The sequence below is a fragment of the Bos grunniens genome, chromosome 10 (genome assembly GCF_055505025.1).
Source record: "Bos grunniens cultivar Pamir isolate PY7600 chromosome 10, Bosgru_T2T1.0, whole genome shotgun sequence".
NCBI lineage: Eukaryota > Metazoa > Chordata > Mammalia > Artiodactyla > Bovidae > Bos > Bos grunniens.
In genome coordinates, this window is record NC_141174.1 from 10,445,572 (window position 1) to 10,473,373 (window position 27,802).

At 43.3% G+C, this 27,802-nt stretch overlaps 1 protein-coding gene across 1 annotated transcript in view; it reads left to right on the forward strand.

Annotated features, from left to right (window-relative positions):
• Positions 1-1,443: 1,443 nt before the first annotated feature.
• The window catches only part of SEL1L (SEL1L adaptor subunit of SYVN1 ubiquitin ligase), a 64,550-nt gene continuing 38,191 nt past the window's right edge, over positions 1,444-27,802 (forward strand). Inside the window, exons 1-3 of the mRNA XM_086319349.1 lie at positions 1,444-1,638; positions 6,963-7,000; positions 8,043-8,274. Of these exons, the coding sequence (XP_086175475.1) occupies positions 1,569-1,638; positions 6,963-7,000; positions 8,043-8,274 (340 nt within the window). The 5' untranslated portion in view covers positions 1,444-1,568. The remainder of the gene's footprint in view (positions 1,639-6,962; positions 7,001-8,042; positions 8,275-27,802) is intronic.

Below are 27,802 nucleotides of genomic sequence, written 5' to 3' on the forward strand. Positions count from 1 at the left end.
GCATTTCACATGATGTACTCTGTATGTAAGTTAAATAAGCAGGGTGACAACATACAGCCATGATGTACTCCTTTTCTAATTTGGAACCAGTCTGTTGTTCCATGTTCGGTTCCAACTGTTGGTTCTTGACCTGCATACAGATTTCTCAGGAGGCAGGTAAGGTAATCTGGTATTCCCATCTCTTGAAAAATTTTCCACAGTTTGTTGTGATCTACACAGTCAAAGGCTTTGGTGTAATCAATAAAGCAGAAGTAGATGTTTTTCTGATACTGGGTAGGATTTATTTCCTTTTGTTTTGTAGGGGAAAGGAGGCCGGTTAGTGAGTGCCAACCTGGTATCCCTATACCAGGTACTGTTTCATTTAAGTTAAAAAGAAATACCTCGCATTCAGTCTAGCCGTTGTATTTTTTCCTCAGTGTTGTTATCACTAAGCCCAATCCAAACTCTCTAAATAAAACTAAGAGGAAGAAGAGCTTTCAGTTCAGTTCAGTTCAGTCGCTCAGTCGTGTCCGACTCTTTGCGACCCCATGAATCGCAGCACGCCAGGCCTCCCTGTCCATCACCAACTCCTGGAGTTCACTCAGACTCACGTCCATCGAGTCGGTGATGCCATCCAGCCATCTCATCCTCTGTCGTCCCCTTCTCCTCCTGCCCCCAATCCCTCCCAGAATCAGAGTCTTTTCCAATGAGTTAACACACCACAAACTCTTATTAATCTTATAATGTGTGTTTCTTAATATTTGTGCACTCGGTCGCTTAGTCCCGGGGGACTCTTTGAGGGCCCCACAAACTGTTGCCTGCCCGGCTCCTTTGTTCATGGAATTTTCCAGGCAAGAATACTGAAGTAGGGTGCCATTTCCTCCTCTAGGGGTTCTTCTGCGACACAGGGATCGAACCCAGGTCTCCTGCATTGGCAGGAGGATTCTTTACCACTAGCACCACACCGGAGAAGCCCCTTCTTGATAATTACTTGGCGCCCAAAAAAATAAAACAACAACCTCTGGGTTCATGGCCTTGAGAGGGCGTCTGGTTCAGGTGTTAGCTAAGTTCTCTTAACTTCTACAGAACCGGCGCTTTTAGATATTGCCCCACAACGGACTACGTTTCCCAAGAGGCCACACCGGAGAGAGAGGCCCATGAAGTGCATTGTGGGAATTGTAGTCTCCTGGGTGACTACCCTCGTCCAATTCCGGGCTCTCGCTCCGATTCCGGGATGGTTAAACCAAGGAGCTTACCAATTAGCTGGGGCCATGTCGCTGAGGCCGTGGTCCAACCGAGACAGCCGGTGTGAGAATCGCGCATAGCGATTGGTCGAATCCTTGACCTAGGGGGCGGGGAAATTAGGTGGGCGGGGAGGGCCGCGACGATTGGGCGAGGCGTACGCGGCGGCGGGCGTGGATTGGCTGCCGGCTGGGACAGGGAGGTCTGGGAAGGGGTGGAGGAAGGAGACCAGAGCAGGAAGCCCAGCGGCCAGGCGGCGGCGGCGGCGGCGGAGGAGGAGGCTGAGCTGGTGGTGGCCGAGGCGGAAGAGACAGCACCAGGGGGTGGCAGCGGCCCTTGGGAGCAGGATGCGGGTCTGGGTCGGGCTGACGCTGCTGCTCTGGGCAGTGCTGCTGGGCTCGGCCTTGGCGTCCTCGGGTCAGTATCCGCCCCCCTCGGACTGGAGGCCGGGAGCCACCGCCCCCCGCTCCGGCCTCCTTCCCGTGGCAGGGCCGTGGGGGCTCCAGCCTCGCCCTCGCCTGTCACTCACGGTCCTCTGTTGGGTTTGGGATGCCCGGGGCCAGAGTGTTTGTTGAGGGGAGGTTGCGAGGGAAGGAAGAGAAGGGTCCCCCTCGCCCAACACACTGCCCACGCCTCTCCTCCCTTGACAAACTTGCACGACTCCTTAGGAAGGAGGACTGATTCGATGGGCGTGAACCCCGACAGCTTACGGACCCACGACTGCCACGGAGATGCTGTGCTCCGTCGCTTTAGAAACTTCGCACAACCTGAGCTTGTCCCCTGGGCAGAGCCAGGTCCATCAAAAAAGCAGGATGTTGACAGTGTGTGGTTGGGTTTGCATGGCACCTCAGATGATCCTGTCTCTGTTTATTGAAAAAAAAAAAACAATGAACGAAGGCTTTTGATCTGATCGTCCCTAGTCTGGTACCCCTTTTAAAGAAAAAATTCCTGAGAAAGGGTTTTTTGTTTTTGTTTTTTCACTGTGTCACAGGGTTTCTGAGCTGTGACCCATGTTTGCTGACGGTCATTTTTCAAGAAAAGAAAAAACTTGTTTTTTTTTTTTTCCATCAGTGTACATGTATAGCCTCTAGATTTAACTTTTTTTTTTTGCATAAATAGATTCATGTGCCTTTGAATTGTTTTCCCAATTAGCTAATTTATACCCTGGCTGTGGAAATTATCATTTCCCTTCTTTAATAGTTTAATCTGCCAACATCTGAAAACGTCTGTTTTGAGAGTGTTGGTAAAGAAGCACTTAGTGTTTCCAAGTGTTGGTAAAGAAAGAATTAGTACAGTAAAGCTTTTGAATTTTAATTGGTTTCAGTTAACGAAACAGCTGTTCCGTGGCTTTAAATTTTTTTGGAACAAGGCAGGGTATAAATGTCAACGCTTTTTTTTTTCCCCAACAGAAAATTTCCCAGATGGTTATTTGAATCCTCAAATTATCTGTCCTAGTTGTAAGTCAGTGTTGTAACGTCATTCTGCTTCTAAAATAAGAGATCTAAACCTAAAATTCTATCCATAATGTGGTGTAAGACACCGTTTCAAAAGCAACAAGCAAGCATATGCCAGTTCCTTTACTGCCAACATCAAGCTTTAAAGTCTGCCCCCGCCTCCCCTTTTCTTGTTAATCTGTGTTCATGACCAGATCTTTAAAACTCGGTGTAACTCCTGAAGCACTGCTCGTAGTTATTTGATCAAAGGAAGTATGAAATCAGTGCAGTGAAGTCCCTGTGGTCCAGGAGCCACCTGCATCAGGATTTGTCTTATGTGTTTGTTAAAAATGCAGTTTTAGGTCTGGAATGGGTTAGCAGATCTGTTTGTTTAACAAGCTGCACAAGTGATTCTTCACACTAAAGTGTAAGAAATAGTTAAGAACACAATGTGTATCCCTCTGAATTCAGTTTGCAGAATTTAAAGAAAAAGCATATAAACATTTTCCTGCATTTTCTTTTGACCAGATTTCACATATCCAAAGTGTCATTTCAGTGGAGATGATGACTGAAGAAGTCTTTTAATCAACAGTTGGGATTCCCAGTAGATTATAATAGAAGACTGTTAATAATAAAATTGTTAAATCTTTGGGTTGTGTTGATACAAGCAAAGGACTAGGTTCACAAAACGTCTGCTCTGATTTCCATTATATTAAACTGCAGAAACATTTCTCTGGTAGAGGCTAAAGCCTTACTTAACTCGAACTAGAACAATGTTAGATGTGCATGCTGACATGAAGAGCAAATATGATAAGACACTTAAGTGAGATAGTTTTATAAATTGAGTACATGGACTTTCAGTTGGCTTTTTTATTCATTAAATAGCTTATTTATACAAGGTGTTGGCCTCATTTTTAGCTTAAAAAGTTTTGCTCCTATTTAAAAATGAGGTTCACAATTTAGTGTTGACTTAAAATGTTTGACTGTTAGCAGTTACCCGGGGCGAGTCGCATTTTTGCCAGGTAGAATTTGATCAGCCAGCAAAGGGAATCTTGGTCCTGTCGTGGTTAGTAGCTATTATCTAATAACTTACCTTGAAGCTGTGTAAAAATTTTGTACTTTTATTATAAACATTTTCTTTTCCTTCTGAATAAATAAATTTAAAGGAGGAGATTTAAAAGATATTTCTCCTTCAATTTCTCCAGATTATAATGAAACATGCTTTAACTTCTCACATGTTTTCTTGATTTTGACAGGAAGTGGCTTACTGGTTAAAATAGTTTACTGTTCGTTTCTGGTTTTGTTTGTTTTTTTAATGCCAAATAATAATATGGAGTCTTGTGAATTAGGTCCACTGCTAGGTATTTCAGGTAATAGTCACGCCATATATTTCAGATTGCAAAATATGTTTCCTTTCACTCTCCTTTGTTCCTTAAAACTTTATCGAGAGTCAACAGGGCAGGTGATGTTCTTCCCTTTGACACTTGGGATAAGAAGCTGAGCAGGCTTGCCGCATTGAACCGCGTGTGTAACACTGACATGCCATGAAGCCAGGTTTTGAGCCTAGTTGCCAGGCCTTGGATTTGGAGTAGTTAAGAATCAACAGTATCCTAGGATCTGCACAGATTCAGTGGCAAATCCGAAAACAGGATGTCTGGTCTCTTTTCACTAAACTTTCCAGACTTTCTGTGTTTAAAAGTGTATCTGTCTCTCTGTTTAATCTACATGACAATTAGAAGATGAATTTGTAGTGACCACTTTCCCTTGAAAGATGATCCTTGATACTAAGCAGTTTTGTTAACTAATATAATAAAACTGAAAATTGGTCTTTCTCAAAGCAGGGGATATGATTACCAAAGTAATGTAAACCATGATATTTGGATACAGTACTGTTGAGTGAGAAATCCTTAACTCTTCACTGTATCCTTTTTGCATTTTTCTTCTTGCTTGATATATGTAATCTGATAAAAGCACTACTGTATTCTTTTTATTTATATGTAACTTCAGTATTTTTCATCCTTACCTGACTGCCTATCAGAAGTTTCTAGGTTATGAGAAACTTATTTGTAAAGTATTATGTGAATGGACCTATTAGTTTGACAAAGAAAATAGCTGATGCTTTCAGATTACCATCTGGAGTAGGCTTTCCCAGTTTAGTAAGTGAGAATTTTCTTAATTTGCCAGTAACCCGAGTATATATTCCTGGTTTGTTAGAAGAGAAAGAGAAGCATGATGCAATTCGTATGAAATACCCTGATGTCACAAGTTTCCATGTCTCTGGGAGTTCAAAAACATACCCTGCTACTCTGATGCCTAACAGCTTGTAGTGTCTCAAATATACATTTTTTATAATTTATTTATAGGCATCTATATTATTTACCTATTAGCTACATACATGACCTGTTGTGGCAAGGTACTCAGCTGGGTGGTTAATGATTTAAGAGTTCTGACTAATAGAATAAGTTTCAGAATTTGGGGGTATACCCTATACATTTCACATTTAATATCTGCCCTTGATATATTAACTAGTTAAAATTTGTGACTAATTAAATACATTCACACATACAATGTAGTTGTGTAATAGAGGTGAATTTTTTTTCCTTTTTCCAAAGATTTGCTGAAAATGGACTTTGAACCATATGTTAGAACTTGGGCTTTGGGTAATACTTGTGAAGAAGTGAGCCTAAAGAATAACTGTTTATTAATTGACATCACTACCCATAAACCTAAAAGTTATAGGCCCTATGGGACTGATATATGCTGTTCTCCTCTTTTCCCCACCCACCAGAAATAAAATATTTGGAAGGTAATCTAAAAGTAGTGAATGTGAAAATAATGATCATTTAAGTTTTCTTTGAATTAATAGCACCTTTATATGTGGCAGAACCTCACCACTAGACCGATTTCTGAAATATTCAACGGAGACAAAACCTGAAATAGAGTTGAGTATTTGGTACATAATGAGTTTCTTATACTTCTTAAAGTTTAGTTCAGTGCTTTGCTAACACAAACTCCAAAACATGTTTTTGCTGTACTTTGAAGAGTTACAAGTTACCAATAATATTTAGGTTATAATCATATGAAGTAAAGGTAAATGGCAACCATAGCACCACATTTTCTAGTAAAAATCACATAGTTTATAGCATTTTTGCCTATGGTTAATTTCTCACATAACTTGTGGAGCTGGCAGTACTGAAGCGAGTAAGAAGGAAATTTAAAGATCATCTGACACTTGTTTTTTTAATTGGAATACAAAGATCAAATATTTGCGAATGGCCAGTTGGGTTGCTGAATGTGTTTATATAAGGCAGTAAAAAGAATAACAAGCAGCTAGAATAGAATTAACAGAGAAATACAGAGAGAATAACAGAAGTAATCTTAATCTAATCTGACAAAGCCAAAACAGCTAATATGAATTTGGAAGAAAGATACAAGTAGTGATTGGATTTATTGTTAATTATATAGGCTATTGATTTCCTAATAATTAGATCTCATGTGAATGGATACATGACAGTGTGATGTTATCTGGTTATATCTTTAGTGAAGTCAAACACAGATCCTAACTGTCTTTGGCAACTCCGCTAATCATTCTCGATGTCCATCTTTAGTAGTCTTGAAAGTGAAGTGAAGTTGCTCAGTTGTATCCGACTCTTTGCAACCCCGTGGACTGTAGCCCACCAGGCTCCTCCGTCCATGGGATTCTCCAGGCAAGAATACTGGAGTGGGTTGCCATTTCCTTCTCCAGAGGATCTTCCCAACCCAGGGATCGAAACCAGGTCTCCCGCATTGCAGGCAGACGCTTTAACCTCTGAGCCACCAGGGAAGCCCATTAGTGAAAGTGGTCTTAGTGAATACTAAAATGCTAGTCATCACTAAAATAAGCTACAGTAACTTCAGATTCTGAGCAGAGGAAAAGAAGGAGTGGAATCCCAAACCACACAATGAGGGCTCTATTTTTATAAATTTAGTAACTCATGCTCAATAGTGGACTAACTGTATACAAAAGAACTGGATGGTATCTGAAGAAATACCTGGTTTTGGTGGTGGTGTTCTTGGTCTTCCTGTCTGTGTAACAGATGAAGCTACTGTCCTTCCTGGATAAAGAGGAAGAAATACCACCCCCAACACCCCTTTTTCCTTTCACTTAGTTTTTTCTGAACAGTTGTTGAATACAACAAATTTTTAAATAATTCTAGATTATCCAGTGTCTGATTATTATTTATTATACTTATCAACTGCTTTCACTTAGTAATACCTGTGATTGCCAAACAAGAAAGACGACTAAATTGTCTTAAAATTTCTTTACAGATGAAGAGGGCAACCAGGATGAATCCGTAGATTCCAAGGTGTGTACTCAGATTTGCATTGACCAGTGTTTGATGCCCAATTTAAAAGCATGAATTATGTATCTTAGAAAGGATATGAAATCTGCATCTTATGAGTAACAGAATTGGATTTCAAAAAGAAAAAGATAGCTAGCATCATTACTAATTCTTCTGGGGGCAGGGAAAGGTGGAAATCACTGACCTGTTGGAGTGCTCAGTCACTCAGTCACATCCGACTCTTTGTGACCCCATGGACTCTAGTCCACCAGGCTCATCTGTCCATGGAATTTTCCTGGCCAGAATACTGGAGGGGGTTGCCATTTCCTCCTCCAGAGGATCTTCCCACCCTGGGATTGAACCTGCATCTCCTGTGGCATCTGCATTGGCAGGTGGATTCTTTACCACTGAGCCACCTGGGAAGCCCCCAGAGAATAATAAATATTTCTGTTAAGAGTGTTGGTTACTAGGTTTAATTTCAACTTAAATGTGTATGTATCTGTGTGTTGAAGAGCCTTAAGGTAGTTATGTTTTACTGCCTAATGAGAGATTGATTTTATTCATTTTTTTTAGTTTTTTAATTTGAAGATTTAACCTCTGTCATTGTTTCCACTTATGTAAGTTCTTTAAAAACAAAATCTATTAGTGCCCTTAAATTGATTGGTTGAATGAATGAGGTTGATTATTGCCTATTCAAAGAGACCAGTCACAGATGATCCCTGATCTCTAGACTAGGAGGAATGCAGGTAAGAAACAGGAAGTTGTACAGGGCTGTCATACTGGGAAGTATGAGATATACTGGGAGTAAGGAGGGGAACCAAGACTTAAGGGATTTAAGGAAGGCTTCTTGCGGGGGAGGTAACATCCAAGTTGAAATCCGCACAATCAGGTTTAGGCAGGTGACGAGGGCACATGATAGGCAGATAACCAAAGTCTGAAGAGGCAAGTAAGTAGGACACGTTCAAGGGGCTGAAGGAGCTATGTCTGGATTAGTGAAAGTAATGGTCAGATTAGATTGGAAGGAGTCTGATTACTATTGGTAACTGAAAATACTTTATATTCTCAGACTTCTGTGCCGTCAGATGAGTCGGTAGAGAACCATAGCCCAGCAAGCAGAGTAATCGCTGGTCAGATATTCCTTGATTCAGAAGAGTCCGAATTGGAATCACCTCCTCAAGAAGAGGAAGGCAACCTCAGAAGCCAAGAAGGGGAAAGCATTGCAGAAGAAATCAGCTTTCTAGAATCTCCAAATCCAGAAAACAAGGACTATGAAGAGCTGACGAAAGTACGGAAACCAGGTAGTCGACATTTTGTTTGCTTTTGTCTGATTTAGCAAGGAGGCAACTGAAATTTTAAAGCTAGTGTAGAGGGTGTAGAAGTCCTGTTTTACTGATTATTCATCACATATAATGTGTAGAGTATAATTTTACAGGGTGTGTTACATAAGCTGAATTTGACAGTCAGTATTGCACTTGTGTTTTATTAATATTCAGAACTTCAGTATGTAATAATCCATCAGTTCAGTTCAGTCGCTCAGTCATGTCCAACTCTTTGTGACCCCATGAGTCACAACATGCCAGGCCTCCCTGTCCATCTCCAACTCCCGAAGTTCACCCAAACTCATGTGCATCGAGTCAGTGATGCCATCCAGCCATCTCATCCTCTGTCGTCCCCCTTCTCCTCCTGCCCTCAATCTTTCCCAGCATCAGGGTCTTTTCAAATGAGTCAGCTCTTCACATGAGGTGGCCAAAGTATTGGAGTTTCAGCTTTAGCATCAGTCCTTCCAATGAACACCCAGAACTGGTATCCTTTAGGATGGACCGGTTGGATCTCCTTGCAGTCCAAGGGACTCTCAAGAGTCTTCTCCAGCGCCACAGTTCAAAAGCATCAATTCTTTGGTGCTCAGCTTTCTTCACAGTCTCATGACCACTGGAAAAACCATAGCCTTGACTAGATGGACCTTTGTTGGCAAAGTAATATCTCTGCTTTTGAATATGCTATCTAGGTTGGTCATAACTTTCCTTCCAAGGAGTAAGCGTCTTTTAATGTCATGGCTGCAATCACCATCTGCAGTGATTTTAGAGCCCCAGAAAATAAAGTCTGACACTGTTTCCACTGTTTCCCCATCTATTTCCCATGAACTGATGGGACCTGATGCCATGATCTTCGTTTTCTGAATGTTGAGCTTTAAGCCAGCTTTTTCACTCTCCTCTTTGACTTTCATCAAGAGGCTTTTGAGTTCCTCTTCACTTTCTGCCCTAAGAGTGGTGTCATCTGCATATCCGAGGTTATTGATATTTCTCCCAGCAATCTTGATTCCAGCTGTGCTTCTTCCAGCCCAGCGTTTCTCATTATGTACTCTGCATAGAAGTTAAATAAGCAGGGTGGTACACTAAATAGAAACTCAGACAGGGAGGGTTGTCTAATGTTCTGCTTTGGTTACTTTCAGAACTGTGTTAGGATTTTCACTACAGTAATCTTTTCAGTCATCCTGGATTATTTGATTTAGGTGTTTATCCCTCTCTAGTTGAAGCCTACATAAAAACTTTAATCCAATTCTAATTTTCACTTTCTTGACACTGTAATTTTTAAATTTACGACTTGCTCTTTCTCACAATAGTGTGCTAAATAACCTGTTCTTCTAAAAATTCACTGTTAATGTGTCCCTGCTGCCCTGTCCCACCCCCCTTCTGTCATTTAGTTCATCATTTCAAAGATCAGCAACATTTGCGCTTACTCTGTTAGCAGGCAGTCTCGAGAACTGGTCCAGATTTGACCTTTTAAAAATACAGTTTATTGCAAATATACAAAAAGAGAAACCACTGTTTAAAAATTAAAAGTACCTTAATCCCATCAATTAGAAGTAACAGCCATTAACATAATGGAGACTCTTTCAGGCTTTTTTCTAGATGTTTGGTTTTAAGACTAAATTGGTTCAGAATGTGTATACTGTTTTACAGCCTGCATTTGCACATAACAGTTAATCTTGAACGTTTCCCCATATTATTTAACATTCTTTTACAATTTGACGGTTAATGCCTATAAATATTTTTTCATGTAAATGTACCGTAACAGTATTTTTTTTTAATGTTTGAAAGTTTCCTTCAGATCAGGTCAGTCGCTCAGTCATGTACGACTCTTTGCACCCCATGAATCACAGCACGCCAGGCCTCCCTGTCCATCACCATCTCCCGGAGTTCACTCAGACTCACGTCCATCGAGTCAGTGATGCCATCCAGCCATCTCATCCTCTGTCGTCCCCTTCTCCTCCTGCCCCCAATCCCTCCCAGCATCAGTCTTTTCCAATGAGTCAACTCTTCGCATGAGGTGGCCAAAGTACTGGAGTTTCAGCTTTAGCATTATTCCTTCCAAAGAAATCCCAGGGCTGATCTCCTTCAGAATGGACTGGTTGGATCTCCTTGCAGTCCAAGGGACTCTCAAGAGTCTTCTCCAACACCACAGTTCAAAAGCATCAATTCTTCGGTGCTCAGCCTTCTTCACAGTCCAACTCTCACATCCATACATGAACACAGGAAAAACCATAGCCTTGACTAGATGGACCTTTGTTGGCAAAGTAATGTCTCTGCTTTTGAACATGCTATCTAGGTTGGTCATAACCTTCCTTCCAAGGAGTAAGCGTCTTTTAATTTCATGGCTGCAGTCACCATCTGTAGTGATTTTAGAGCCCAGAAAAATGAAGTCTGACACTGTTTCCACTGTTTCCCCATCTATTTCCCATGAAGTGGTGGGACCGGATGCCATGATCTTCGTTTTCTGAACATTGAGCTTTAAGCCAACTTTTTCACTCTCCACTGTCACTTTCATCAAGAGGCTTTTGAGTTCCTCTTCACTTTCTGCCATAAGGGTGGTGTCATCTGCATATCTGAGCTTATTGATACTTCTCCCGGCAATCTTGATTCCAGCTTGTGTTTCTTCCAGTCTAGCGTTTCTCATGATGTACTCTGCATATAAGTTAAATAAACAGGATGACAATATACAGCCTTGACAAACTCCTTTTCCTATTTGGAACCAGTCTGTTGTTCCATGTCCAGTTCTAACTGTTGCTTCCTGACCTGCATACAGATTTCTCAAGAGGCAGATCAGGTGGTCTGGTATTCCCATCTCTTTCAGAATTTTCCACAGTTTATTGTGATCCACACAGTCAAAGGCTTTGGCATCGTCAATAAAGCAGAAATAGATGCTTTTCTGGAACTCTCTTGCTTTTTCTATGATCCAGCAGACGTTGGCAATTTGATCTCTGGTTCCTCTGCCTTTTCTAAAACCAGCTTGAACATCAGGAAGTTCACGGTTCACATATTGCTGAAGCCTGGCTTGGAGAATTTTGAGCATTACTTTACTAGCATGTGCAGTAGTTTGAGCATTCTTTGGCATTGCCTTTCTTTGGGATTGGAAAGAAAACACCTTTTCCAGTCCTGTGGCCACTGCTGAGTTTTCCAAATTTGCTGGCATATTGAGTGCAGCACTTTCACAGCATCATCTTTCAGGATTTGGACTAGTTCAACTGGAATTCCATCACCTCCACTAGCTTTGTTGGTAGTGATGCTTTCTAAGGCCCACTTGACTTCACATTCCAGGATGTGTGGCACTAGGTCAGTGATCACACCATCGTGATTATCTGGGTCATGAAGATCTTTTTTGTAAAGTTCTTCTGTGTATTCTTGCCATCTCTTCTTAATATCTTCTGCTTCTGTTAGGTCCATACCATTTCTGTCCTTCATCAAGCTCATCTTTGCATGAAATGTTCCTTTGGTATCTCTGATTTTCTTGAAGAGATCCCTAGTTTTTCCCATTCTGTTGTTTTCCTCTATTTCTTTGCATTGATTGCTGAAGAAGGCTTTCTTATCTCTTCTTGCTATTTTTTGGAACTCTGCATTCAGATGTTTATATCTTTCCTTTTGTCCTTTGCTTTTCGCTTCTCTTCTTTTCACAGCTATTTGTAAGGCCTCCCCAGACAGCCATTTTGCTTTTTTGCACTTCTTTTCTATGGAAATGGAAAGTTTCCTTAGAGTTGTTAAAAGTAAACTTTGAAAGTAAAATATAAAATTTTAAGACATTTTTGAGTCATATTGCTCAGTTCTGCAGAAAAATAAGTCTCTTTAGTTTCTTTGAAACCACTCCTTTTCTTCTCCCTCAGTCAGATGTGTATTGCCATTTTTAAGTTTTTGCCAAATACTTATTTTCATTGCTTTCTTTTTTATCAGGGAGACTTCCCAACAAGTACAAAAGTAGAGCGTGTACTGAGCCCGGCGTGCCCAGTCCCCCGCTTCAGCAGCCGTCAGCGCTTGTGCTCGTGTCTTTGCTACTCCGTGTCCACTTACTGTTTTTCTCCTGGAGTAGTAAGCAAATGCCACATTGTTTTACCTGCATACATGTCTCTAAAAGTACGAATTTTTTTTTTTTAACCAAACAAAAATTACAGGTGTTAAAACACTCACAGGATTATCTATTATTCCTATTCCTATCACCCGACACCCAGATTCTGCTCTGTTTTCCCAGTTGTTTCCAGTGTCTTCTTGGAATTGGTGTCTTTCAGTCAGGATCCACACTAAGAGCTTAGATCTCTCTTATTCTGTAACAAGTCTCCCTCCCTGTTTTCAAGTGCTATTTTATTTGCTAAAGAAAGAATGTCCTTTGTGCTATAGGATTTCCCGCATTCTAGATCTAGTAGATCATATTATGTAACGTAATCAAACTTATTCCACTATCTGTTGTCTGGTCTGTGAACTAGAAATTCAATCCAAAGTCTTGGGTAGATTTAGTCGTGTGTGTGTGTGTGTGTGTGTGTGTGATTTAATATATGTTTATGTTATGAAATGACTACCACAAATTTAGTTAACATCCATTACCACATAGTTAAAATTCTTTTTCTTGTGAAGAAAACTTTAAAGATCTACTCTCTCAGCAACTTACATATATACAGTATTGTTAACTATACTCAATGTGTTGTGTATCTTTGAAGTCAGTTTTTTAATTTATTATTTTTTATCTAGAATCTTTTTTATTTTTTAAATTATGAAAGTATGATTACATATTTACAGGAGACTTAGAAAATACAGAACAAAGTTACATATAGTTCCACTATTTTTTCCAGTAGATAAATTGAGATTTTTTAGTAGAAATCTCGATATAAAACTCAAAAAATAACAATAAATATACAGAAAAGTAGAAGGATATTGTAGACCTGAAAAGCACCATGAACTAATTCAACATAATTAAGATTTTTGTAATTTCACACAACAGTAGGATACAGATTCTGTTCAAGTTCCCGTATACTGTAAACTAGGAGACACGGGAACGTATCCAGCGACATGAAACACAGTGCACACATTTCATGGTCTAAAGGTATTGCAACCATATAGAGTCTGTTCTCTGATCTCTGTGAAACTGTTTTTAACTGATAATATTCATAGATAGTGTCGCACACTTGCCATTGCATTACCTGGGAGGGATGTAGTATTTGTCCCACTTCAGGGATTTGTCAGCAGGGTTGGGTGTTGTCAGCTGATCCAGCCATTGGAAGCTTCCTCACTGACCTTTCACCCAGATGTTTTGAGAACCATTGCATTCTTTGTATGGATCCATTTTTTTCAGTGGGAGTTGCAGAATATGGCTTTCTAACTTATTCCTTCTGCATTTGTTATCTGGGATTCTTTCATAAAGAACTCTTCCTCATCAACTATTTGGTTACCCAGAAATATAGTCCATACAGTAGGATAAATGCTCGATTCTTTCCCCTGCTGCTAAGTCGCTTCAGTCATGTCCGACTCTGTGCGACCCCATAGACGGCAGCTCACCAGGCTCCCCCGTCCCTGGGATTCTCCAGGCAAGAACACTGGAGTAGGTTGCCATTTCCCTCTCCAGTGCAAGAAAGTGAAAAGTGAAAGTGAAGTCACTCAGTCGTGTCCGACTTTTCTCGACCCCATGGACTACAGCCCACCAGGCTCCTCCATCCATGGGGTTTTCCAGGCAAGAGTACTGGAGTGGGTTGCCATTGCCTTCTCCGTCTTTCCCCTGAAATATTTTCAAATAATGATTTGGTAGCCTGCTGCTGCTGCTGCTGCTAAGTCACTTCAGTTGTGTCCGACTCTGTATGACCCTATAGACGGCCTCCTACCAGGTTCCTCTGTCTCTGGGATTCTCCAGGCAAGAACACTGGAGTGGGTTGCCATTTCCTTCTCCAGTGCATGAAAGTGAAAAGAGAAAGTGAAGTTGCTCAGTCTTAGCGACCTCGTGGACTGCAGCCTACCAGGCTCCTCCGTCCATGGGATTTTCCAGGCAAGAGTACTGGAGTGGGTTGCCGTTGCCTTCTCTGGATTTGGTACCCTAGCAACCTGCAAAAGAGACCTGTGAATATGTTTTCATTTCTGTTTGTTTTGCTTTGCTTTTGAGCATCATTAGAAATCCATGGGTTTTATATATCTATGCATTACTCTTTTGTAATCATTCTTTTTTATTGTTTACATTTTTCCATTTTTGGCTATTGAGAGTCCCTTTAAGTTTATTCCTTTGTGCTTTTGACTAATTGTAGGTAACTTTTAAAGTTTTTTTCTTTTTAGGCGGCACAAAACGTCCCAAATTCACCTTATATGTTTCCTGACCTAAAAATGAATCTTAGCCTTCCTTTTAGTGGGAAATTTGTTTATTTTGGAGAGTATAATGTAGACACCAAGGATATGCATTGCAGCTGCGTTATCATTACTAATAGGCTTTTTTTGGTGAAAGGCTTAGGAAATATAACATTCATATTGATTTTTTTCCAGTTCAGATTAAATATTACAGGTGAGATAACAAACGATCAGACTGACAAATTGAGTTCATAAGAATCCAAGATCCTACCTACTGTCCGACTTTACTAATATTTTCATAGATGTGACTATCACAAGACACAAGTCACAGGTCTTAGGCCACCAGAGCCGCTCCCAGGTCCTGTCTTGCCTCATTTAAGATGTGCCCTGGCTGATTTTCACGTGCGATTTTAACTTACAATGGCTTTGACCGATGCTGTGGAGTGTCAGCCCCACAGTAGGGAGCTGTTTTGGTTATCAGACATCTTCAGGGTATTCCCTGATAACTGCATGACTTGTGTGGTGTTCTCTAGGAAGTTGTGCCTGGTAAATACTGACATCCTGGGTCTCCACACAGTGAGCAGTCTGATCACACCAGCTGCAGCCGGCTACAGTGCACAAGTAGGGGCGCTCCCGGTGGTAACGGGAAGGCCTCTTGGCGTGTTTCTTAGATGATCTGACCCCACCGCTCGCTGTCTCTCTGTTTCTCAGACAGTGAAAGGAGAGAATGGATTTCAGGGCTGCCAGGATTTCTACCTGTCAGGATCTTTGCTGCTTTATTTTTATGTTGGGGTCTCCTTGCCCTGGTGCTGGTATCTAACAATATGTATGTTATCTTCAATCAGACAAGCAAACAAAGTATATATCATTTCAAAATAACAATGGCAACCGTACCGCTAACAGTAAGGTCACTGAATGTCATTTTAAGATTTCGTTGTGGTTCTTTTTGTTCTTGGTGTATATTTTACTAGTGATTTGTAACATGATGTGTTTTAAAATCACTTCAGTAATGCTGTGTGTGGTCATACCAAGAACTTTTTAAACATTTAGATTGTTCAGCTTTCAGTAATTGTTTTTTTCTTTTCATTCACGCTTGTTTTTAATGTGTTCTCAGTACGTGAGAGGACTTACGTATGTACACGAAACTTGCATTGTGTCTGCATGGCTTGGTGTGTGCGTGTGGTCGCAGTTGCATTAGAACTGGGTTATATGACAGTTAACTTCCAGACTTGCTTCCTCTGGCAGCCTCTCATCCATGTCTCTGCCATACTGATCTTCCTAAAACCCAAATGTGATCCTGTCACTTCACTGTTTACAACTCCCATTAGCTCCCATTCACCTGTGAAATGAAGTCCTTGCTCCCAGGGTGACTAACAGAGCCTCTCTATGCGCGTGGCCGCCACCTTCTGTGGCTTCATCTCCCGAACCTTCCCCTCCATGTGCCTTTTTCCAAGGAGACTAAGCCCATCACCCTTCTTCAGAGGTGTGTGCCTCTGGGCCTTTGTACAAATTCGCCCCACCGCTTGGGATTCCTTGCTCACCTCCTTGCTCAGATCCATGTGTCACATTTCTGCTCATCTTGAAAGCCAAACTTAGGCTTCTCTTTTCTGAAGCAGTTCCTGAGGGTAGCTGAGAGTCTCTTGTGTGTAAAGACTTCCTATCCAGTGCCCCCATTTGCACTCTCCCGCTGAGGTCAGTTATCTAACAGCAGCCAGACTGGTCTTCCTTCCTTTTCACAAGCCACAGGTGGCTTCCTGCCACGTTGAGAATAAAATCCAAACAAGGCTTTGAATGATCAGGCCCCTCCTGTCTGACCTCATCTTCTGTCACTCACGTGACACAGTCACACTTGCCTTCTGCTGCGTGTTGAACCTTTCACACTTAATTCACAGCTGTCAGGGATCCCTAAGACTACACCCCTGGGCTTGATGATTCTCTGGAGAGACTCAACAGGACTCAGCATATAGTCATACCTACAGCCATAGTTTATTACAGAAAAAGAATACAAAGCAAAATCAGCAAAGGGAAGGGTGCACAGAGTGAGTCTGGGGAAGCCAGACACAAGTTGCAGGGGTCCTCCCCCAGGGGAGTCACACGGGACGTGTTTAATTTCCCTACAAGGAGCTGTGACCACACGTGTGAAGTGTCAGGGAAAGCGTTAGAGGCCCAGGACCCGGAGTTTCTACAGGGGCCGGGTCACTTAAGTGCTCCATGCCTCGCGTTCACCCAGAAGGGAAGCAGGTGTTCAGCATAAGCATGTTGTTTATACAGCTGGGGTGAGTTGCTGGTAACTGTGAGGGTGGTGGGAACCCTTCCATGATCTTAAGTTCTCAGACATGAGCCAAGGGCCGGCCTGGTAAACAGGCCTTTTCAAGGATAGAACTTCAGGCCTGCCGCGCTCACTCTTCTCTGTGTCCCCGCAGACCCCCTTGGTCACTGGCCAGGTTGTCTTTACAGCAAAATTATTATCAGTGTGACCCAGACAGCAAGAGTAAGGAGACCCCTTGCAGTATTGATTTCAGCTGTGTTCTTTAACATGTTTTAGCCAACTGAGAAATCCCATTAATCTTAAAGATCTCCCTTGGAAAGGCAGGTTAGCACCCTCCTCAAGTTTCTGTATCAGCCTTTTTTACCTGACTGTGGGCATCAGTTTCCTGGTGGCCCAGTGGTAAAGAATCCACCTGCCAATGCAGGAGACGTGGGTTCAATCCCTGGGAAAGATCCCGTAGAGAAGGAAATGGCAACCAGGAATTGCCAGTATTCTTGCCTGGAAAATCCCATGGACAGAGAAGCCTGGTGGGCCACAGTCCATGGGATCGCAAAAGAGTTAAACATGACTGAGCAACTAAACACCACCAGCAGCATGAGTTCAGGCCAAGTACAAGTCTGGCCAGTAAGTTGAAGCTGGCTTGAAAGCCTTCTAGGGCTGAGGCAGTGTCGTGATAGTCAGGGCGCACATACAGAAGTCCCATCCCAGAAGAAATTGCCGGGATTCCCACGGAATCCGAAAAAAACAGTTTATGATCGCCGGGCACCCAGAACAAGACATTAACTAGCAGTATGATGGACAGGGAGTTCTGGCGTGCTGTGATCCACGGGGTCGCGAAGAGTCGGACACGACTGAGCGACTGAACTGACTAACGATGCAGCTGCCCACGTGGGTTTCTTGTCCTGGGTTCCCGGTCCATCCCAGGTCATTTAAGTTCAGTGCTTGGTTTCCAAGGGACCGCCAGTCAGTTCCCTAGAGTTTTGTTGTCTGTGACGACAGTTGGTCCACCTCACGAGTGTGATCGACATCTGGAGGTCTTCTGCGTGGAAAGTGCAGCGCCTGGGTCAGCCCCTCTGCCGCTCAGCAGCCCTGCCAGGTGTGATTGTAGGCTGAGTCTGAATTCACAGCACTCTCAACAGCTTGCAAGAGGGGCCCAGAGGGTGTTCCTTCACGAAGAGGAAGACACTTCCAGAAATAGCTTCGAAAGGCAAGGATCGTAGCGCCCCACCCCTCCCCTGTGCCTTTCCAGGTGCAGGGGCTCTGGCTCGTTTTCCTGGGTGGTTACAAAATCCGTGCTTCCATTCAGCAGTCATTTTATGTTTTCTGGTCATGCCCTACTCTCATCCTGACCTTCCGTCTGGAGGGGTTGTGGGAAAGAGGTGGCGAAACATCTTCCTAGAAATACCCCTTTAAGGACTTCCCTGGGGGTCCAGTGGTTAAGACACCACCCTTCCATCGCAGGGGACTTGGGTTTGATCCCTGGTCGGGGAAGATCCTACTTGCCACATGGCATTACCAAAAAAAAAAAAAAAAAAAACACTGTTAATATAGCCGAACCAGAAAAATACCAAATGCACAGATTGGTCAGGACAAAACTCCTGAATTTCCAAAAAAAAAAAAAATTAAAAATGGTTTTATGTAACCCCCCAGCCCTTTCACCCTGTGAACATCACTTCCCCAGTGACCAGCCTAGAAAAGACTGGTCCCTTTCTGAGGACGGCTGCATTGGCTAATCAGATTGCACTAAGGCGTACGCCACAGCCGGAGAGAGTGAGGGAGGCAAAGTCAGACATCAGTCCGTCATCTTGAACAGCCCAGGGAAGTTGACCTCTGCTAGACGTGCTCCGGAGGGCGTCAGAGTTGACTCAGCCAGTCCAGAGTGATCAGAGGTCACCGTTGGTGTAATGTCCCTTCTCCCCAGTTACAGCTTTCGGCTCCAGCCACAAGTTAAGAATGTAAGTCAGGCTCTGTATTGGAACCATACAGGCTCTACCTGCAGCTTGATTTTGGATGGTCCCATCAAAGATCAAAGTCCTTTCCTGTGGGCCTTTGTAGGGGACCCAGACAGTCCAGCCAAGCAGCCGTGATGCACTGCAGAGAGGCGGCCTGATGCCCAGAGGCCAGAGGGCCTGAGCTGTGTTTACGAGCCAGCCATGCCGGCTTTCAGTTCAGCTCCGGCTCCCATTGAGGCTGGACGCTTATACCAGACGTGTGGGGCCTTAGCTTAGAATCAAGTCCAGGTAGTTAGGATCTGTGAATTCAGGAGTTTTAAAAAAAAAAAAGGTAGAGGCTTTTCTTCAGTAGCAAAGCCTAGATGCTACAGACCACAGAGGTTTTGGTTTTGTCCCTCTGAAGTCCAGATCAACCCCACTCACACATACACACATCAGCCTTCAAGGGACAGATCTCTACTCTCACCAGCTCCCATCAGTCAACTGAAACCTGCTTTTCAGAACTCCAAAAGGACATCTCCATCTGTAGAGGACCTTTCTTTCTGTTTTTTTGTCTCCATTTTCCCAGAGGCTCCAATTAAGCAAAAACCCCTGTCTTCCATAGCAGAACTCATCAGTTACGGAAGCTGGTTCAGTTTCCAGTACACAGAGTTTCAATTCCAGCCCACCCACTGGCAGCAGAAAGCAACGAAGTTGTGTCCCACTAACACATTTCTTTTTTGGAGCTTGCCTTGATCAGGATGACTCCTCTGCCATGCATGCAGTTACAGCATTTAACGTTTTATGTCCATTTTTACTATACATCCAGATGTCATGGCCACAAATCTAAAGTCACAAAGAAATTTCTGTTCCCCCTCCCCCACTGCAAGTTTATGTAAACTCCTAGCAGTAAATTCAGTGTTTTGCAGTGTGATGTCACCGTTGCCAGGGCAGATCCAGGCTGGAATGCAGAAAGGGCAGGGGTCAGATAGGGACTGCCTCAGCAGCCAGGCTGAAAAACTGGCATCCCTGCCACCCTGGGGTCCCTGGAATCAGCTCCCTCTGCCCGCCTCCCCACTTTTTTCCTAGTTTATCTGAAGTGTAGTTCTAGCCCTGGGATCCGATTTCAGCCCCACCCCCTCTCCTCTTGGAGAAGAGAGCAATGCAAACTTTTAACATTTTGGCCTCCATTTTAACATATTCACCTCCGGGCATTTAGGGGGGTCCGTTCTGTCCTCCCTTAGACCCTAAAGGCATGACTTTAGCTGGCCTGGCTGGAAGCAGGTGGTGGCACCCAGCGAGCCCACTCCAGGAGTTGGAGCTCTCATTTCCAAATTCCACAGGTAGCTTTTATTTCTCAGAACAGATAACAGATCGGCTGTTGTTGCATACCATGGAGAATTCCATCATCACCTGGGCACCGGAGATAGCGTCGTACCCGGCCCCTTACCCTTCTTTTCCCAAAATTGCACCCTCGTTCAGTGGGTCAGGTGTGAGTTAGGGAACCACGCTTTTTTTTTTTTTTCCTTTTTTTAATAGGAGCATAGCCAGTTACCAACATTGCCGTGGTTTCAGGTGGACAGCACAGCGACTCGGCCGTACAGATACGTGCGTCCATTCTCCCCCAAACTAAAGAAGCCCGTCTGATGCCAGCCGAAACTGGGGGTCTCCAGGACCATCCCTGGTCTCCGTGATTTGCCGGGAGGACTCAGCATGTAGTTATCCTCACAGCTCTGATTTATTGTAGCAAAAGGGTACAAAGCAAAATCAGTGTGGGCGAGGTCCAGAGCAAACAGGCGCAAAGGTTCTTTCCCAGCAGAGTCGTGTGAAGTGACGTGAAAGTCGCTCAGTCGCGTCTGACTCTTTACGACCCTATGGACTACACAGTCCATGGAATTCTCTAGGCCAGGATACTGGAGTGGGTAGCCTTTCCCTCCTCCAGGGGATCTTCCCAACCCAGGGATCAAACCCAGGCCTCCCGCATTGCAGGCGGCTTCTTTACCAGCTGAGCCACAGGGAAGGCCTCACTGCTCCCCAGCACAGGTGACACTGTGTGCCTGTCATCTGCCAGGGAACTCGGCAACCCAGCCGGGAGTGTCCAGTGGGCTAACCGTGTAGTCACTGTCTGCCTGGCATCCGCTGAAATTACAGATTCCCAGAAGGAACACAGGTGTTGAGCATCAACCACATTGTTTGTCCAAGTGGTTTAGGCCCAGTGAGTCACTGGGGTTGCAGGAACCCTCCCCACATCTTAAGTTCCCAGATGCCAGCCGAGGGCCAGCCTCTCAAAGGATGACAGTCATGTCTGTTGTGTTATCTGTTTTCTGCATATCATCTCAGTAATAAACATTTGTTGAAAATGAATGAAAAAAGGCCACTAAGAGGCAAAATGGTTTACACTGTGGTATTCCCGTTACCAGACACTCACGATTATTTTAAAAGGGACATGTTTTGTTGGCAAATAACAGAAAATCCACCAAACCCTGGCAGGAGCAGAAGTTTGCTTGACTCACATAATCAGAACTCCATAGAGAAGGTGGTTCAGGACTCATGCCATCAAGGACTCCAGCTCTTTTCTCTCCTGTTCTGTGAATTGACTTCATTGTCATGTCTGTCCCAAGTGATCACACCTGGTGATTGCTGGACCTCCAGGTCCCGGGTCCTTAGGAAGATGTGCCTGCGTCAAAGGGGGAGCCCCCTTCAGAAGTCACTAGAGGAAATGTCAGAACTTATCACTTGGCCTGTCCATCCCTCGCTCTACAGAAGCGAGTTGTTTAGTCGCTAAGTTGTGTCTGACTCTTTGCAACCCCAAGGACTAGCACGCCAGGCCTCCCTGTCCATCACCAACTCCCGGAGCTTGCTCAAACTCATGTCCATTGAGTCAGTGATGCCATCCAACCATCTCGTCCTCTGTCGCCCGCTTCTCCTCTTGCCCTCAGTCTTTCTCAGCATCAAGATCTTTTCCAACAAGTCCCCTCTTCGCAGAGGTGGCCAGAGTATTAGAACTTCAGCTTTGGCATCAGTCCTTCCAATGAATATTTAGGGTTGATCTCCTTTAGGGTGGACTAGTTTGATCTCCTTGCTGTCCAAGGGACTCTCAAGAGTCTTCTCCAACACCACAGTTCAAAACCACAGTTCTTCAGCACTAAGCCTTCTTTATGGTCTAACTCTCACATCCATACTTGACTACTGGAAACCCGTAGCGGTGAGGAAGGTGTTAAGAATTACTAGCCAGTTTGCACTGGCTGCCACTGGAGGGAGCGTCAGTGGTAAGTGAAAATGCCGTGTCGTAAATAATTCACCTAGTATGATCCTGTATTGGTCAGGGTTCCTCAGAGAAGTAGAACTGAAGGCTCTGCTGGCGGAATTCCTTCTTGCCCTTCTTCTGTTAGGTCTTTAACTGATTGAACGAGGCCCACCCACATTGTGGAGGTAATCTGCTTTACTCAGATAAATCCACTGATTTAAGTGTTAATCTCATCCAAAAACGCCATCATAGAAACCTAGCATAGAGTTTGACCAGACACCTGAAACGCTGTGGCCTAGCCAAGTTTATACACAGAATTAACGCATTGTAGGTAGATTCTTCAGAGAAGGCAATGGCACCCCACTCCAGTACTCTTGCCTGGAAAATCCATGGACAGAGGAGCCTGGTGGGCTGCAGTCCATGGGGTCGCGAAGAGTCGGACACGACTGGGCGACTTCACTTTCACTTTTCACTTTCATGCATTGGAGAAGGAAATGGCAACCCACTCCAGTGTTCTTGCCTGGAGAATCCCAGGGATGGGGGAGCCCGGTGGGCTGCCGTCTATGGGGTGGTACAAAGTCGGACACGACTGAAGTGACTTAGCAGTAGTAGGCAGATTCTTCAATCATCTGAGCCACCAGGGAAGCACCATTAACCATCATAGGTCCCTTATGTGAAAGAAAACCATTTCCCCCCAACATGTTCGCACTTGAGAAATGAATCTCTTTTCTAGTAACGGTCATTACCTTTGGAGAAAAAGGTAGTTTTCAGTGGTAACTCAAGTGTGATTTTTCTTTAAAGTTTGTATACTTTCCCATCACTTGAATCATCTTTTTTGCAATAAGCACGCTATCCTAATAGTCTAAAAAACAAAAAGGAGAAATAACCAGCATCTTTCTCTATTTTGAGCGGCATAGCGTTGAAACTTACTAAACGTGCTTAAAATTGGGTTCTGGAGTGTGAAAGTTGACTGAGTAATAGCATCGCATTTTTGCTTCATCGTCACGTGCAAGAGGGTGGCAAGGAATAAACAAACCTTAACTTAGTACTCAGACTAAACAGAATATGGATAGATGGTTAAGGAAGCAGGTCATGACCCTCAACAGGTCCGACTTTAAGGATTTCTTTGTCATCGGTGTTTCTTTGTTCTGTCGTCCAGCAAGTTATTTGTGGACGCAAACTCCTCTGGGAGACCGTCCTGTGGAACAGCGCCCCACCAGCGCTTTTGAAACTCAAGTACCTTTACAGTCATTATTTAGTGAAACTCACTGTTCCTTTTTTTTTTGGCTACATCATGTCTTAGTTGCCCCACAGCTTAGTTCCCCGACCAGGGATTGAACCCTTGTATCCTGCATTGGGGTCGCAAAGAGTCAGACGCGACTAAGCGACTGAACTGAACTGAACTGACCCTGCACTGGATGGTGGATCTGTAACCCTTGGACCCCCAGGGGAGGCCCTCGCTGTCCTTCAGTAGCAGTTTTCCTGAGGAGGTTTCACTGTGCATGGCTTCTGACAGTTCCTGTCACCTAAGTGTCTTGAAGTTTGTCCCTTTCCTCTGGGTGCATGGGCCAGTACTTGCTGCTTCTTCTTTTAAGTGATTGTTTTCACAGAGAGAACTGAGCTTGTATAACCTCTGACTTAATGTTTTGTTCATTCTCCATCTGACTGCATTTCATTTTTCTTCTGAAAAATCATCTTAGTCCTTAAAGCAGTGCCTTCCTTGGTATAGTGTGTGTATCTGTCTGTCCTCCCTTCATTAACATGTAATTTCTCAACTGTAGTTAGCAATTCTCAACTTTGGATGAAAGCAGTCTTCTTGTAGCAACTAACATAAAATTGTTCTTTTCCTTAGAAGATTAATATACCGTATTTCTCAGTCAGCAGTAAATATGCGGCCTGTACCATTTGCTTTATCTCAAGTATGCTTGCTTTAAATCATCTGTATCCGTGTTTTGTTTGTACTACTTTTAATAGCGTGAAAGTGAAAGTTGCTCAGTTGTGTTTGACTCTTTGCAACCTCTGGCCTATACAGTCGATGGGATTCTCCAGGCCAGAATACTGGAGTGGATAGCCTTTCCCTTCTCCAGGGGATCTTCCCAACCCAGGGATCAAACCCAGGTCTCCCACATTGCAGGCAGATTCTACCAGCTGAGCCACAAGGGAAGCCCAAGAATACTGGAGTGGGTAGCCTATCCCTTCTCCAGCAGATCTTCCTGACCCAGGAATTGAACCAGGTCTCCTACATTGCAGGCAGATTCTTTACCTACTGAGCTATCAGGGAAGCCCACTTTAATAGCGTAAATGCTCTAAAAATGAAGAAATTTGTAAAGCCAGAACAGTTGCCTTTATTTGTGTGAATCAAGAAGTTGATGTTTTTGTTTTGAATTTTAAAATAAAAATGAGGCAAAGATGTAAGTATTCCAGGGTATTTCATTCAGAACCAACAGCAAAATTCTGGCCACGTTTGTTGTTTTAAAACATGCAACCTACAGATTGCAAATAATAACTTTATTCAGGGACCTTGCTGAGGGCTGCAGTGTGGGAGACAGCCTCTCAGGTTGCTCTGAGGAACTGCTCCAAAGAGGCAAGGGCAGAGCCAAGATATATAGGAGTTGTTGTTGGGCAGGGTCAGGGTGGGGAGGGAATGCGGGTAGTCAGTCATCAAAAAATTACTGCTAATCACAAAAGTTGAACTTCTCAAGTTAATGATTTTAGTGCTTTTCTGTGTTTGAGGAGATGTAGGAGTTTGGGCTCGTTGAGATTATCCCTGAGATGCGCATGGTACCTGATAGACCAGTGTCCTGTTTTTCTCCACCCTCTGTCCTCACCAACATTCAAACATGCTGTAATATCTGAACATCAGAGAAACCAAAACCTGACCCCCAGTGCCGCTCCAGCGGCCGCCTCATAGCAGTCTTGCTCCCCTCGCCTTCATAGCAGTCTTGCTTGGAAAAGGGGTCTCTGTCCACTGACTTCAGTTCCTCTCTTTCCATTCTCGAGTCTGAGTGGAGTGAGGCCCCGGTCCCCCGCCAGACCATTAAATCCACACCCCTCCAGGCACATCCTGATGGCTGAAGACCTGGGCAGTCCTTGGTCCTTATCTTCCCAGCCCCTCAAGCGTTTTTTCTTTTTTCCTTTCTCTGAGGACACTTTCTTCACTTAGCTGTGGTTCCTCAGAATCTGTCCGTTGTTGAGATAGAAGGTTGCCCCAAGGACTCAGCTTTCGTCTTCTGTGTCTCCACTAGTCTCTGGTAACCTTTGAGTCATCGGTGTGGATGCCCCTCTGTAACAGCTGCACTGTGGTTGATTTAACCAACCCTCTCTTCCTTACCTCTCTGAGTTCTTCTGGGGTTTATGTTTTTAAAATAATGATGATGTGCAAACACTCCTTGGACATACCTCTCTGTTGTATCCTTGTGAGAACACTTCTCTAAGTAAATATCCCACAATTGAAAAAATCTGATCTAAAGGTGTATGGAACTTTTCACTTCTAACAGATGTTACTAAATGTCCCTCTACACCCCTGCCAATAGTACGAAATTTACGTTCCTGCCATTTACCTATATTCTGGCCAGCGCTGAAGGATTACATATTCAGGTAGGGTAGGTTTTTTTAGGGGGGAAAAAATACCTTTCTAGCTTTCCTAAATGATTTTAATTGAGAGAGCAAATTTCTGCTAGTTTAAGTGTAAAGTGTTCTGTTCATCATAAGTTCTCAAATACCGTAAGCTTAATATCTTACTCCCACAGTCTAAATAAATTGTGATGCTATGTCATTTTTGCATGAAGGTTCAGAATTGACTTAATGGCACAGTTTTCCCTTTTGAGTGTCAGATTTGATTGCTGGCTGTCATTAATTCAGATTGCGTAATCAGTCAGCTTCCATATGCCAGAGCAGTGATTACCATTGTTTTTAAAACTAGTACTGTTTTCATGGCTGTTTTTAAAATTTAAATTCTTACAGAATTTCTCCATGGAAAGAAAATTAACTGAAATTAACCCTATTGTGAGGAATACCTGAGACAATTGACTTGAAACTAGCAAGCCCCAGTCAGTAACTTTTGGAAGACTTTAGGTAATAGCAGTTTCCTTATGGTGGCTTTGCTTGGAGAAGATAACTGAGAAATACAGATTTTCTGTTAACTTACTTATAATCACATTACTTGACCAGTGTATAATTTGACCAAGATTTTTCAGTTTAACCCAACTGATGAAGCAGGTGTACCCTGGGTATTCTTCTAGCTTAAGTTAATGCTGATTCAGTAGTGGATTAAAATCTTGTATTGCCTTTGGATTCTCTTTAGTTTCTTTTCTGGTGTATCGTTCCATCACATGAAAGAATCCTTTCATATATTTGAACTTCTTAAAAAGTACAAGTTTTGGCAAACTAGAATTCTTATGACAAGCTATTTGCCTTTAAAACAGAAATTTCAGTTTTCATAGGAAAAGATTAAATATTCGTTAAACCATTGGATGTTTGAAATTCAAGTTTACAAACTGCAGTTATACAAATAGCGTCTTTCTAAAGCAGATTTGACCCCATTGGCAGTGCACAGGAGTACCTTTTTCGGGTTCTATAGTCATAGTGACCCCTCTGAGGCTGTTGATAAAGGATGCTTTGCTTATAGGTTGAATTAAAGATCATTTCTTAAAAAGTAGACAGATCAAAGAAGAAGTTACTGCCTCTGGTCAGTAATTACCAGGATGGTGAGTGACTTTTATCTGGTATAAAATGTTAGAAATTCATTTGCCTCTCATAAGTTACTGAAACTAGTTTTCAAATTAGCCTTAGGATGTATTCTTCTTTACATTGGAAAGAAGGAGCGTACATTTTCTAGCCTTTCAGAGCAGACATGCCAGTAATAATAACAGATGTGCCATCTCTTAGACTCATCACCTTAAGTGGCAGGCACCGTGAGGAGCCCCTTACGTGTACTGCGTCAGTTCGTCTTTGCGAGTAACTCTATGTGGCAAGGACTGCTGTCCCTATTTGTAGATTAGGAAGTTGTCTGCAAATACTTTTATAAATAAGAGAGATTAAATGACTTACTCAAAGTGCACAGGTAATAATCAGTAGGGTTTGAATTGGGTGTTCTGACTCCAGAACCTATACTGTTACTTACAAGCTCTGCTGCTTAAGTAAATTTTCCATGTAAAAGCAAACCAGTGGATGCTGACACGTATGTACTCATACTCATCGAGTGTGGTTGGAGACCAGGCTCAGGCCTAGCCCTTTGGCATGCTCTTACACTTCTCACTTGGCATTCTTACGCACACTCTCACATTGAAATTTATCTGTGACCTGGAGGCCTTTTTTTTTGCGGGGCTACAGCTGAGAAGATGTCTGAGATATTTTCTCTTGTTTTGTTTAGCTGCTTTGAATGTAGCAGGAGCAAAGCTTAATCAGCCTCTCTCCTGATCCACTCCATCCCTGCCCAGTCACCTGCTCCTCCTCTAGTGTGCTCTGTCCTGGTAGGGACAACCCGGTACTCATCCTGCAGCCTCGGAGCCTGGGCACCTCCCTTGGCCTCTCTCTGTGCTCATCTGCGCATCTAGTAAGTAAGTAGGACCATCTCTGTTTGCTTAGCATCACTTGAGTGCATCCGCTGTTTTCATTCCATTGTCTTCTTGAGGCTGTCATCACCCCTCAATTAGACCATTGTCATAGCCTTTAAACTGGTCACTTGGCCTCCAGCCTGGCGTTCCATTGTCCACTCTCGAAAGTGTAAGGATGAGCATGTCACTCCTTCATTAAACTCTTGAGTTTCCATTGTTCTCAGGATGAAATCTGAAT